A 14,828-nucleotide genomic window follows, 5' to 3' on the forward strand; every position below is an offset into this window, starting at 1 on the left:
ATAGGCCCAGAGGTGCTTTTCATTCTCCATAGTGTCTGTTTTCCAGTCCTGCTTTCCCATTTTCAAGTGTTAGGTAGCCTTTCCTTCCTGTTAGTGGAAGCTTAGAGAAAACTCTTATTTTAGACTCAACCAAAATTGTTTTTTACCAAGCAGTTGATCAATATCTTCAGAGAATAACCCAAAAGTTGTCTCTTGCTGAATTTAGACTACTGACATTTATTTCTGTAGTATGAGAGCTCCCAGCCCTTCATTTGATGATTTATCCTTTGGACTAATGTATGTTTAGTCTGCTGAAAGATTAAAATGAAAAGCTCTGTCTGTGCATGAAGGCCAGTTAATTAGTGGTGGAGACTAACAACCTATTTGAGGAAGGCTATGTGTCATCATCTCTGAAGGAAGCTGTTAGCCTCTTAAGCCAAGTCCTTCTTGGTATGTGACAGATCATCAAGCAATGAGCTTATGTCTGCTCTTCCGGTTTTGGTCAAACCATAAGAGAGCTTTGAGGGAAAACATCTGAGTAACTTAGATGCCTTGGATCCTCTAGACCTGAACTGTTCTGGATGTAAGCTTGGGCAGAGGACAGAAACAGGATTAGTGATGTTTCAGAGTAAAGAAAGATCTGTACAAGAACCAAGTGACTCCTGTATCCAGAAGGCTCAACTCCGGCAAGGCCTGAGGAACGGCCCAGGAAGGAGTGTGGTTATCAGCATTGGGCCACATTCTTTCTCATTTCCTTTTACTACTACAACATGTACTCCTACTTTCCGCTTCTTTTTATGTCCACTTCCTTCTGTGTTGTACCAACCTGTACCAAGCCCTGATGTCGTCTGCGTTGGATGTTACTGAGCACTTACAACTGCGATGGATGTCAGTGATGTTGCAGATGTTTTGCTATTGATGTTGTAAGGGGCTGAGTCTGGAGATCTGGGAATGGCACTGGGAAACAGGCAGTCCCAAAATAAAGCTAGTTTTTACTGTAGTCCGTGTTCTTTTTAGGAGAAAGTTCTTTACTGTGAGGAAAGCTCTTTACTGTGAGGGTGGTGGAGCACTGGAACAGGTTGCCCAGGGAGGTGGTTGAGGCCCCATCCCTGGAGATATTCAAGGAGAGGCTCGACGAGGCCCTGGGCAACCTGGTCTAGTTGGGGGTGTCCCTGCTGACTGTGTGTGGGGGGTCGGACTAGATGACCTTTGGAGGTCCCTTCCAGCCTAGACAATTCTATGATTCTATGATTCTTAATGTGGCCTGTAATCTTGAGTGCATTGCTATTTTGTTTAAATGTTTCCCATGGGCAAAATTAGATCAATACTAATTCAGCTATAATATAGAAGTGCTTGTCTGTCTGTAAGAGTTGATAAGTAAATGTGTTTTCGGAGTTTGAGTGTTTTATTCTATGAAAATTCTACTGGCTATTTAAAAATCAGGCTATAGTTACCAATCTAGACATGAACACCTACCACTGGTAGAAGTTGTTGAAAATGCTGCCTTTCAGATCACTTTATTTGTGAAATTTTGATGATGCCCTTTTTCACAGTAGCGGGGGAAGTAATTTGTATTTGTTACTATCAGTGATTGTCATCTTGGAAAAACTGAATTACATAATCAATACAGAATTAACACTGGAGTTAGGTAAGATGGTAAGATGTAGGCCAATATTTTGAATGGAGAAGATAAAATATCCATTTTTTAGTTAGAAAAGCTGCTTTGGGGAATATTTGGTGTATTCTTATGACATTTTCTCCTTAATTTACTCATGTGTTATGCTACATTATAAATTTAAATTTATGTTACCTGTCAGAATTCTCTTTTAGTTTTTATTGTGGCATCCAAGGATACAGAATTTAAGCTGCAAGCAAGACACTGACCCAGGAGTTCCCGAGCATTTTGAGTGCATATGGATTCATTTGCAAACATAAATCCATCACATACTAGAAGCTGAAAGAAAATTTCTAAGTAGAGTGTCTTTTACCAAACTCTCTACTAGTGTGTCCATTCCATTGCCAAATCAATGCAATGGATGGGAGCACTCAATACTCCCTCACTACACTCCTTTGAATTTTTTAACCTCTCAGGGAAATAATGCCCTTAAAGCCTCTCTGCCTTTCCTCCCAAAACCATCAGTTTATGAGTGATCAAATACGACTGAAATGTACATTACAATGTTACTATTTAGCTTTTAGCATGGGAACTCTTAACAGTGTCTTAAACCAAAAATCTCTTTATCCTTTGACTTGGTTGTTTTCATATATTTTTCCAAGCATCTATCAAAGTGGTTTGGAAAGCATGCCTGTACTTTCTGCATAGGTTGTGTCTCAGGGAGTGAGTGTCTTGTCCTACTAATTTTCTTCCTCCTCACACATTTTGGGCTTGTCTTCATTGGAAAATCGCGTTGAGTTGCAACATAATCTCAAAGACTTATGATAACTACTAATGCTGAACCTGACTCCACAAGCAGCTCATACAAGGACGAATGGTGTTGCCATGTCGTCTGTAGGGAGATAAACCTTACACAAACCTCATAGAGGCTGTCTGTGGCTGGCAGGTTCTGTGGTAAAAGAGACACAGTCTTTACATGTTGTCCACTGATGATAATTTTACTGGTTTTTAAGTGCTGTGTTTTCTGAAAGACAGGGGTAGACAACATTCCTTTTCTTTTGAATGAATGACAGTATACATTCAAACTGAATTTCAAAACTGTCCTTAAAAGTCGGTTGTTAATATTTGTGGCTTTGTTTAACTCTGTTGCTCAGCTGTGGCAATGAATAATATTTCCTGTTCAGTAAGCAAGAGACTATGAAAATATTATTGTCTCTTACAGTTTCTCTTAAGCCATTTTTTTTAGAAATTCAAGTTTCAGTGATCCTTGCAAATGAGATATGACATAGGGGAAATATGGAAATACTATTTTCTGACCAAGCAAGCTAGCTAAACGTGAAGAATGTGAAGCTCACAAAATGTATATGAGCATGGTCACAATCTCCCACGTGGCATAGAACCACAATGTCTTGATTCCTGATTTTTATCTGCTCTTTGATGAGCAGCATAGACACTGGTTTTCTTCTTTTTTAGAACTTAGGATACTGTCTTTGATCAAGATGCAAGTAATGGATTTTAAGTACCAGTGGCTAGCATGTTGGGTACTGTATTAGAGTTAAGACGTAAAGTTTATACTTTGGCGTAACAAAAATATAGATTAAAAAATGTGCCGATATTTAGTGATCAGTCCAGTTTTTGGCCTTTCAGTTTGAACAGTGTTCTTGTAGATGATGGGTGAGCATACTGTTATGAGACATAGATCCTTGTTTGTACTGAGCCATGTGTTCATCATCAACCATACTATTACAGACAAGATTAGATGAGATCTGAGAGACTGCTTAGCTGATCCAAGTTTGTCCCTTTTGTGCTTCAACTGCTCATTTTCCTTGTGTTAGCAGAGAAGTAGGGTATCAGGTAAGGAAAGGCTTTCTGAAGGATTGTGGTAGAGGATACTTCAGTTCCGCAATAAAAAAGTAATATTTTTTTTTTAATGCTCTCAAGTTGTATTTAAACAAGTCAGATAACACTTTAGGTACAGTTTTGTTGCATTGTCTAGAGGAAGTTCTGTGCCTTTGGTTTGCTCTGCCACCAAGAATGAGAAAAGCCTGTAAGCTGATGGATTAAAAAATGATAATTTATGTGTTCTGTCAATAAAAAGGTCTATGAAAAATATTTATTGAATTTCCTGTTGCAACTGTTAACCTTATAAATAAGGCTGCGCTTGGAGAGCAGGAATGAAATCAATTTAGCTAAACACTGTGTGCTTTTAGGCACTGTGGTAATTCCTGTCCAGTGTCCCTGTGCTGCTCCACAGTGGGTACGATTCTCCCCATAGGCTTGCATGTCATCTGCCTGCTCAGTGTCAATCTCTGGGGTTGCTTAGGACAGCAAATGGGGACGGGCTCCCTGGCATGGGTGCTTGGATCCTACCCTAAGTGAGACTGATTCTGATTTCTGTCATTGTACGAGGAGTGATGTATGTGAAGGTATTTTGTTTCAACCTGTCGTTGGATTTCAGGCGAGAGAACACAATGAGTCTTAGCTTCTTTCTTAATTTTTCTGTGCATTTAAACCTATTATTTTTTAGCTGAATTACAGCTGTCCTAATTTTATGCAGTTGGCCTGAGAGGCAAAACAGTCCTGTTTAGAATCACATTCTTTCTATTCGGAAGATAGAGTTGTTATATAGCATTTTTTTATCTGGTACAGTGCCATCATGGACAGGGGCATGTGTAGAGAGGATTTAAAGGTAAGGAAATAGGTGAAGATGGTTTCCGATTCTATCATGGGAGTATGAAAAGTTACAGCACGAGGAGGTGGCAGGCTTTCATATCTGTGTTTTCCTGGAGGTAGTTGGATGACCAGAAAGGAATGGAGCAATAGGCATTAGTTGAGTCCCTGCACAGTGCTGGTGCTATGAAAGGGAGGAACAAAGTGGAAAGCAGAGCAGGTTGGTGCAACGGAAGGAGACATGCGTGATCTCTTCTTTTAGTCCTTCTGTTCTGCTGCTGCTCTTGGAGGTCTGCACTACCTGGAATCAAAAGCCACCTGGCAGTTGGTAGTGGCATGAATGATCACTGTGTTGTTCTAAAGTTGCACTGATTTTGTTACTAATTCCTGAGTCATCCTTTCTGAAGTAGCAGATACTTTACTGTATTTCATGCAGCAGATTAGCTTCTCTAAATTAATAGAAAAGATTAGACTTTCAAGTATACCTGGATAGATAGAGTACAAAATTATCCAGTTCTTGGAGAATCAAAAGTCATGCACTGAAAACATTGCATGTGAACCATTATTTTGGTATGTTCTTCTGTAACAGTACTTTCTGATCCACTTTCTGTTAGTCATATAAATAACATTGATTATAAAGTAGTGCTTCAGTAAAAAACAATTTTTTAATCTTTTTTTTTTTTTTTTTTTTTTTTTTTTTTTTTTTTTTTTTTTCCAGGGCAATTAAAGCATTTCAGGAGGCGCTTTATGTTGATCCCAGCTTTTGTCGAGCCAAGGAAATTCATTTGCGACTTGGGCTTATGTTCAAAGTGAACACAGACTATGAGTCTAGTTTAAAGGTAGGTTTAAGTCCTTTCAAATTGAATTAACATTTGTTACAAGTTGTGTGACACCTTAAAACTGCAAGGAATAGCTTATAGCAGTTAAATCCTACCTGCTTTAGGAATAGAAGTGCTTCAATATGAAGTATCTTAGTCTAAAGTCTGTGTAAGGGTAGGATTTGAGGTGTGTTAGGTGCTAGAAATACTCAGAAAAGCCCAGCAAAATTATAGATGAGCACTGATACTCCAGTAGATCAAAGATTTGGTATAGGGCTGTTGTGAAAATAATCTATTCTGGGAGGAGCCTGAGGGTGTACAGAAAGATGGAGGAAAAATAAGAGAAGAACTAGCAGCTTAGATTTCTTGATGTTTGTTCTTCCCAACCCCCAGCTGTACTATTGTAAACTGGAAGGTCTTAAAAATCATTAAAAATAGAAAGCTTTTATGCAAAATAATGTTCTCATATCAATTTTTTATATTGTTTCTACTTTTCTAGCAGTTAATCATTCTTTTATTTCCTGGTTTAAGAGTCAGCTTTTAAGGCAACAATTTCTGGCTAATCAGTTAGAAATGGTTTGTGTTAAAACAGTACTTTGTTTCTTCCGTACTCTTTTAAATTATTTTTACTGCTTGCATTTTTTTTTTTTTATCTCCAATTGTAATCTATCATTTTATCTCCCTCCATTCAACATGCTTGCCCATTTTTTTCCTCCCCCCATTTTCTACTCTGTCACCATATTCTTTCCTTCCTGACCTCTAAATTTTAGGTGTGTATGTCTTGGAAAAAGGAACTGTTCTTTAACGGAGTTTCATGTTGTTGAGAAATACACCTGCAGGGTTGAGAATTTTGTAATTTGTAATTAAGTATAATTTACGTTCCTGCATGTTAATATATCCTAAAACATTGCATGTTTTGTTTTCAAGAATCTTGTGGCTTCCTTTTCCTGGCAGATTGTTTTCTTGGAAGTTCTATTTGTGAGGCTGTAAGAATCACATTGTCCAAGATTTGAAAGAGTAGAGTGTTACTCTCAATTTTTTCTTTCAGCATTTGTAATAATAGGAAGCACTTCTCTCATCAAGCTTCCTTTTTTCACCAATAGTCCAAGCCTTGACATACAGAGACCAGTGGAGTTGGAAATTGTGATTAGAGAGGATGATATTCAATAGGAGTAGGAAAGATTCAGTGCAATGAATGGCAAAGAGAGCAAGGGGAGGTAGAGGTAGATCACTATGTTGGGAAAGTGATTATATGTGAGTTTGGTTGGTCCTATTTCCTTGTACTTTGGCACAGATTTAGTATTCCCTGTTGTGAGAAACAGGGAGTAAAAGGAGTGCTGAACAATTACATTTTGGTTTTATTTTTAAAGAGGTATTAAGGATAAAACATGAGAGTGAATTTACAAGGAGGTAGTAAACTTGTAATCAAGTAATGGAAGGAACTTTTACATTGTAGTTTGTAATAAAAAAAAATGATCAATGACTTTTTCCTGTTGTGCCGTGAAACATGCAATTCTGTCACTGAATCAAGTATTTAAATAGATATTATGAGAAATCAGTCTAAACAGTTGACTGTATTTGATCTTCACAACTTTGCAAAATAAAAAGCTCACTGATCACAAGGATTTTGAGTATACAGAAATTTTAGTTTTCAATAAACCAACTAGGAATGAGAGAAGCACCAAAGTAGTATTTTGAAAATAGAAATAAATTAATCTTTTGTAACACAGAATTATCATGATTCCATTACTTTTATGTCCAATGTGACCAAGTCACATAAGAAAACAAAAGGCAGCAACAAAAACAGCTTAGCCTAGGGCAGGGCGATGATCTTCAAAAGGATGATGAAATAAACGTGATGGGGGGTGGGGTTACATTAAGGATAGTTGTACTTAACTGCAGGTTGTTGCTGCAGGTTGCCTCATTTTCCACCTTGCAATCCTGATTGTGTTGTTTGGCACCCTCTGCTGTGTTGGATCGAGTGATTTTTCCACTTGCAGACTGAGGTGGAGCAGCTCACACTGAGATTTGCCAGGTGCCAGTTGCTAGATCCAATGCAAGGTAGATGGCAGGAGTGTGAATGGGGAAGGAGGATGAAAAGGTGTATTATTCCCTTCTGCTACAAAACCTAATATGAAGCTTTACTCTGGAATTACCAACTGCAACACATAAGGTAGAGTTTCTGGTTTGCTTCTTTTGCTGGGAGGTTGCAGAGAATCAACAGAGTGAATCAACAGCAGAGAATCAACAACAGTGAGGAGCAAGAAAAAAAAGACCGAGTGGGGCAATCCACTTGGTCTTGAACAGTTTCAGCAGTGTTCAGCTCGGCTGTGGATATCATGTACAGTCCTGAGACTGATTTACTTTGAGAACACAATGTTACTGATGGAAACATGTCAGCGTATACATCAGAATATATCAATTGTGGAGTAGACTAAGTGGAACAAACAGGGCAGTAACTTCTTTAAAAGCCTATCTCATTGATCCCCGAGTTGAGGTTTAAAAAAAGCACCCTCAAGCCAGAATTCTGTGAGTGACAAGAATATGAGAGGCAAGTTGGAAAATACTTAGTGAAGAGAACAAAATGAAGTGCTGGTGCAGTGGTTATGCACAAGCACGGGGAGAATAAAATGAGGAAAAGATGATGAAAGAGTGTGGAAGGATGTTTTCACAGAATGTCTGGCTCATTCTCTGAGACCGAATGTCTCATCTTTCCACAGAAGATAAGTAATCCAAAATAATGAAAAGACAGAGTTGTCTTGTTGTGCCTTTTTTTGATTTTGTGGACCTTGTTAAAAGGATCTAGGATCTTAGAGGGTGGTTATGGGGCTTAGGATCCAGCCTGCTAGTGACTGGCCTTGGACACAGACCGTTTCTCAGGGGCTCTGTGTTACATATTCCATAGCCCAGTTTGAGCTTGCTATTCCACACTGGGGCAGCCAGTGGAAGTAACTTATCATCTGATATTCACTTGTGACTGGATTTCACAGATTGTACCAATGTTGCATTAACGTACTTTGAAATATCATAATATTTTTGATGGTATTTAAACATTCATGTTAAGTCTGTAATTGCTAAGAATAAACCATTGCCAACAGATGAGTCATTGTCAGAAAGAGTCTTCAGGCAAAGGGGGAAGATTGGAGTCTGAAGGTCATATATTCCACGTTTTTCATGATTTTAGACCATTAACATAAATCATCTATATTTTATGTAAGCAATTTAAGCAAAAAATTAATTTTTACTATTTTAAGATGTTGATGATCAAGGTAATTACTGGAGTGCTGTTTAACAAGCATAAAATCAACTCAGTGTTTTTTCAAAATCAATTACTGCTTTGCAGTAATTTTTAATGTTGATACAGTTTTTGCATGTTTTTAATGTTGATACAGTTAAGGCTTGCAAATTACTATGAGAACTTTTGGCTACTCTGTTATCCCATTGCCATAAACTGGACCAGTACTGTTGAAAATTACTTGGCTTCAGGCTTACATTAAAAGGAAAAAAAAACCCAACAACAAAAACAGCCTTTCTAGTTGAACAGAAAACAGTCCTTGTGTAACCTGACAAGGCAGTGTTACCTTCAGTGGGGATACATGAAAGCTGAATTTGCCCCATTCATCAGAAAAGTACAGTTAATTCCAAAATCAACTGGCAATGACTTGGTAAGGGGAAAAGAGGAGATTTTATTATTGATTACTATAGCAGCAACATCCTATTAAGCTTTACCTCACAGTCCTAACCTTTTCACACTTTACTATGTGTCCTGCTCCTCCTTATCTATTTGCCATTTCCTACAAACAACACTAGGAATACGTTTGATGGTGTTAGCTGTGGTGGCACCGTGATAATCTGAAAGGAGAATAAAGAAAGATCTCTAGGAATATAATAAATATCTTTTTATTGGTTTTGTAAATGTAGGTGGAAAGATGTTTAAGCTTTTGAGTACGTGCCACATTATTTCTAGCATGTCACTTGCTATCCTAGTAATTTTTCTATTTATTGAATATATTTTTTTCAGTTTTAGCCTCCTTTCTCAAACATGTATGTAATCATCCTGTCTTGTGGATGTGTTTCAGTTCTTCTTTGAAGTACTTCTGAATTGTAACTGATTTCTAGCCAATAAGTCAGAATGAAAGAGATTTCAAGTTGTGGATGCCTCATCCCTGGAAGTGTTCAAGGTCCAGCTGGATGGGGCTTTGAGCAACCTGGCCTAGTGGGAGGTGTCCCTGCCCATGGCAGGGGGGTTGGAACTCAATGATCTTAGAGGTCCCTTCCAACTCTAACCATTCTATGATTCTATGATTCCTGTGCAACATGTTGTCCCAGAGCCTGCAAGTTGAGGACCAGGTGATCTGCTTGGCTTGGTCCACAACAGAGGTGCCAGATGATGGGTCATGGTTCTGGTCTGTTGGGACGTGACTGTCCCATCCACACAGGAGTTGCTGTGCATCGGGCAATCCTGATTCCTCTCATCCACCCAGAAGCTGTATGCAGAGCTGGGTAGAGCACAAAGGGGGAGCTGGATTTGTTGCACAGGGCTATTGACATGCATGAAAGAGAAGCTGCATAAGAAAAGAAAAATCACAGGTTAGGTATTATTTAGTTCAGTAGTTGGGTTACGGTGGAAAGGGTGGCTATGGGAAACCAGTCTTCCATCTGATGGTCATTCTGCTTGGTGGTGTTAAAGTGCCATACTTTGCTTTTGGTGGCAACTTAGGGCTATGATCCTGAAAGCCCTTTGAATGTGAAAATCAGTTCACTTCCAGGGAAAAAAATAAATCTTAGTTTTTCATATCTATTAGAATGATAACATTGAGGGAATTAAAAGGATAACATTGAAGGTAGGTGGGAGATTTTCTGTGGGTTTCATTTTGTGAGGTGATGTTTTGTTTGGGAGGTTTTTGGTGGTGGATTATTTTTTGTTGTTTTGTTTGGTTGGTTTTTTGTAATGTATGGTCAGTAGGGACTCTGGACACAAGCAGATTATTTTACGGCAAACCAAGCTATGTTTTCCTCTGGGAATTTTGTTTGGTTTTTAAATATTGCAAATGTATCCTGTGCCCAGTAACTAAAACCCTTAGAAGGATGAGAACTAAACTACTTACATTTTCAATTATCTGCCTTCTGGTAGAAATACTGATTCTGCCTTTCACTTTGAGAAATTTTTGTTCCTTATTTACACACGAAACAGCTATCCCCTAGTAGTTTGCTGCAGGCCTATGCTTTGATCTTGCCCATAAATCATCAATTTAAATACAATTTTAATTTTTTAATTATTTTCCTAAAGATTCTCATTTGTTAGTATTGTTAAGACATATTGGTTATATTAGGGTAAGAAAAAGTCTGTGAAAGAATTAGAATTTATTGGGAAAATATGCATGAATTACATGAATATGCATGAAATATATAAAAAAAATTAAATACTGATTTACAGATGAACAGCTTGAAGTACTTATTTATAGGCAGTCAGACACTTTTCCATCACTCACTCAAATAACTCTCCTGTCTATACATACATCTTTATGGAAGATATTTTTAGCTACTGCAGCTATTGTATGCCAACATGTAGCTGTTACAGCCATATTGTTCAGTTGTTTATGTTCTTTTTCTCAGTAATAAATAAAAATGTAATTATGAAAGTGAAAATTTGTGTTTTCAAGCCTTCAAGTGCTGTTTCACAACCTAGTTATCTTCCATACATGCTTAGATTAATAATTTTTAAGCTTAAATATGTTAAATTGAAACCTTATGTATTCTTAATTATTAAAGAAAAATTAAGTAGTCAAAATACATAAAGTTATGAGAAATTTTAATTTCTTCTGTCTTGTTTTATGTTCATAATTCTACTAGAAGCTAATCAGCGACACTTTTAGGTAAAAAAGAAAACAAAGGGCTTTAGCTGTTTGGTAGCAAGGTGGATATCCAAGATTTCAAGCACTTCACCTAAAAAACATTTTGTAGAAAGCAAGAAGAAATGAGTCAAAAGATTAAATTAATGAAAAAGTGGATGGAAAAACAGCATTTGGAAGTGGAATTGTTCTCTAAGTCTTTGTAGTTTGCATACGCGTACGATGGAGAGACATGTACAGGAAGTAAAAACATGAAAGTTTTATATCACAGCATGGCACCATCATCAAACTGCAAGAGAGTTATTAGCGCAACTGGTTTTGACAGTGGGTCATGGTATCACAATGTCTGGACTACAGAGTATTTTCTTTTGTTATTCTTAGTTTTGCTTGGGTTTTTGAGTCATTTTGGAGTTTTCCTAGAAAAGAAGACTGTAGATGTGTAGATGTATTTTAGAAAGGTTATGATTACAAAGAGGAGTAAATGCTGTCGTTGAATTTAACATACTGTGTGGTGTCTTCTGTCATTTTGGGGGTAAAATAGAACAAACCCTGAGAGGAGAAACAGTTGAGTGTTCAAGCTAACGAGGATTGGTCCTGGTACACTTAACGTCATTTGTGGACCTTCTCCTCGCGAGAGAGGTATCTTGGTTCAGGTTAATTAGCTGTAACTGTAACTGACAGAACGAGAGGGAATGGCTTCAAGCTCCAACAGGGTAGGTTTAGATTGAACATTAGGAAAGAATTTTTCACCGAAAGAGTGATAGGGCATTGGAACAGGCTGCCCAGGGAGGTGGTGGAGTCACCATCCCTGGCTGTGTTTAAGGGCCGTTTAGATGCAGTGCTAAGGGACATGGTGTAGGGGAGGACTTTGTAGAGTAGGGTAGATGGTTGGACTCGATGATCCCAAGGGTCTCTTCCAACCTAGACGATTCTATGATTCTATGATAGGTTGGCATTGGGGGCAGGCAGCAGTAGCTAGCTATGTATACTGGCTTGGTAGCCACAGGTAGCTGTCGAGGATTGTACTGTGAGGCAGAGACCTGCAGGTCCTGAAGCCACCCCAGCTCGGGGTGGTGTAGCTCCCTGGTGGTGTTGGTGGTGCAGCAGTGGGGACAAGCTTCTCACTTGACCCCCTCTTCCCATGGTGCTTCATTGCTGCTGGCAGGCCTTGGGACTGCTAACCCCTAGCTAAACTCTGATGTTGCACAAATAACGATAAAATGTACAGGCAAACGTGAGCGTCGAGATTTGTGAAAATCACTGTGGTGTGCTATATAAGGTGTTGGTCGGCAAATTCAAATGCAGCTGCCTTCTGGCTAGTGCAAATACAGCTTTTCGGATCTTTCTGTTTGAAAAGAGCTTTTCACTTACAGCTAGTCAGGACGAGATTCTTCGGAACATACTGCAGTTATTCAGTTTATGTGTATATGTGGCCTTTGTTTCTTCTCTCCTCAAGCAGCCGCCTTCCGCCCTGTCCGTGTAACAGTTTTCCTCAGTCTTAAGGGTTGTTTGTTGGTTTTGGGGGATTTTTTTTTTTTTGACTGTTGGACAAAAGTAAGGGAGTGTTTAGCCTGCGCAGACCTTCGTTTCAGAAGATGAATTGGCTGTAGCGTGGAGCCATGAGCTGAGGCAGCGGCACATACAGCACGTCCTCTCCTGACCCCTCTCTCTCTCTCTCCCCCCATGGCCCCAGGCGGGCCTGGCAAATGGAGGCCTGGCGCCCTGCCACCGGCGGGTTATGCAAGGCCTTCTGTGCCCTACTTCTCTGAACAAAGGGCTGCTCTGAGGAGCACAGCCATCATCACACCTAGGTCACCTAGGCAGGAACAGCCATCTCCTGACAGAATTTTACTGAGTCATGATGGAGCTTTCCTTCATGGTAAGTCTGTGGGAGAGTCGTCAGGTTTCAAGTGATGGCTTGCCTTGCTTGCTAAATAAATGCAGAATGGGGAGCTATTAAACTTGCTAATGTCATCCTCCAGAGGAGGAGGGAGTAGAGTCACTATTTTGAGGTCTCAAGCTTGGATGTAAACAGAGACAGTGCTGAAAATCTTGCACTAAGAAGAAAATGGTTCTTTTTTTTGTATTGGTCACTTATTGATTAAATAAACAACAAAAACCTGGGCGCTTGCCCCTTAAATTGTAAAGGACTAATTTGTTAGGAGAACTGAAGTTAGTTGTGGTCGTGAAAACATATTAAGTTACCTAAACCGGGGTCAGATTGCTATTATTTTACTACCAGACTTAATGCTTTCATTAGTTCTGTTTATATTCAATGCACCTTACTTCTGATCCTTGGAAAGGTTACCTTCGAAATTGTTTCCACAATCAGAGGCAAGTCAAGGACTCCAGAGGAGACAAAATAGGCTGTAGATAATTGTGTAATTACAGATGGCTACAAATCAAGGTATACTGTGACTTGAGCTGCAGCTCTTGAAGAGAGCCTGTTACTTTTTAGCATTCAGAACACTGCCTTCTAGGTAAATCCTCTTACTCGGGATTTGAATTTCTATAGACTGCTGTCTGCCTTGAGGTATTGTATGTCGTCTCTGAACTGCAGCGGCCTCTCCTGCATAATAACTATTTCACACAGCAGTAGCCAGCTTCAGTACTGCAATATTTGAGAGAGGTGCAGATGTTTGCTAGCCGCTTCTGTTTGTTGCAGAAATGGAAGTTGGAAATTGTTACTATTTTATTTTTTCTTTTAATTTTTTGGTGCTGGTAATTGTTATTAGTGGATCTGCTTTTGGCTGATGAGGTTTATATGTTAGAATGCATGCATGCTTTTTTTTTTTGTCTTGATTTTGAATACTGAACGGGGAGCTATGTATTATTTATCTGGTGAGAGGTGTAGGTTTGCTCGTGTATGTGCATTTCTAAGGTTCTCGGTTTGAAAGATTCTGAGCTTTCTGTGTATTGCTTTGCGATAATTGTTTAGTGCAAATGGTTTGTTTTGCTGTAGTTACAGGTTCCGGTTTATCAATTTCTTTACTGTTTGTAGCTTAGTGAGCAGTGCAAGCAGAAATTTACTACACAGAAAATTTTCATAATGTGGATTTTGAAATTTAAAAGTCAGCTAATGTAGCAGTAAGAATTTAAATTTTTAGGAGGCATCGCTGAGAATATTCCTGTTGGTTGTTTTATTTTACTGTACAGCACTGATACTGCTGGCATATTTAAATATTAAAATGTTTAAATTTTTTTATATGGTTGTCTGCTTTATCTCCGTGAGTCTTACTGCAATAACCCTTCTGAAAAGCTACTACGGAACAGTTGTCAATCGTTTCTCTTTAGATCTGCTTATTTTCTATAAAAACATTGCTAGGCGAAAGCAAATCTCTGCCTTTCTGCTTTATCTTTTCATATTAATTGTTAGTGACAGTGCAAGATGACACATCTGTGCAAAAAGGATTTTGTACCATTTAAATCTGTATACTCGATGTACAGGCCAAAGCATATAGGTCTGTTCCTTTTTTTCTTTTGTCAGGCAAAATGCAAAAAAAAGTATTTTATTTTTATTTAGTCTTTTTTAAGTTGCCTGCTTAGTAGAATCACTATGGTAACCGACTAACGGATGTCTCTGAGGCACACAACCTGCATTGCAATGTAAGTGAGGGGAGATTTTAAGTTGTCTGACTGCTGAACAGTAGAGGAAAGAACAGGCAAGGCAGAGAAAAAAGCTGATATTTAATATGTATAAGCTATTATTTAATTCTTGCTCTAAGGTTAAAAAGTTATTTTACAAGTAATGTATATAAGAGTACATTGTTTTCTGTTCTCTTTTCTGGGAAAGATATTGCTAAAATGTTCATTAAAAATCATAGATTTGTGTTATCACTCGAGCTTGTTTCATTTTTTAAAAGCTGTTATATATTACAAATGATGTTGATAGAA

At 38.4% G+C, this 14,828-nt stretch overlaps 1 protein-coding gene across 20 annotated transcripts in view; it reads left to right on the top strand.

Annotated features, from left to right (window-relative positions):
• KDM6A (lysine (K)-specific demethylase 6A) overlaps positions 1 to 14,828 on the top strand; it is a 131,258-nt gene that overhangs the window by 52,155 nt on the left and 64,275 nt on the right. For 19 of the 20 annotated variants that reach the window (XR_001411479.1, XR_001411481.1, XR_001411483.1 and 16 more), the window contains exon 4: positions 4,983 to 5,103. Coding sequence is in view for 10 of the 20 variants with exons in the window: in XM_014938080.1 (XP_014793566.1) it covers positions 5,065 to 5,103 (39 nt within the window). In the remaining 10 variants the exon portion in view is untranslated. Of the gene's footprint in view, positions 1 to 4,982; positions 5,104 to 14,472; positions 14,541 to 14,828 lie in introns of those variants that run through there. The other variant, XR_001411488.1, reaches the window with a different exon arrangement.

The sequence above is a fragment of the Calidris pugnax genome, unplaced genomic scaffold, assembly GCF_001431845.1.
Source record: "Calidris pugnax isolate Ruff unplaced genomic scaffold, ASM143184v1 scaffold25, whole genome shotgun sequence".
NCBI classification, from domain to species: domain Eukaryota; kingdom Metazoa; phylum Chordata; class Aves; order Charadriiformes; family Scolopacidae; genus Calidris; species Calidris pugnax.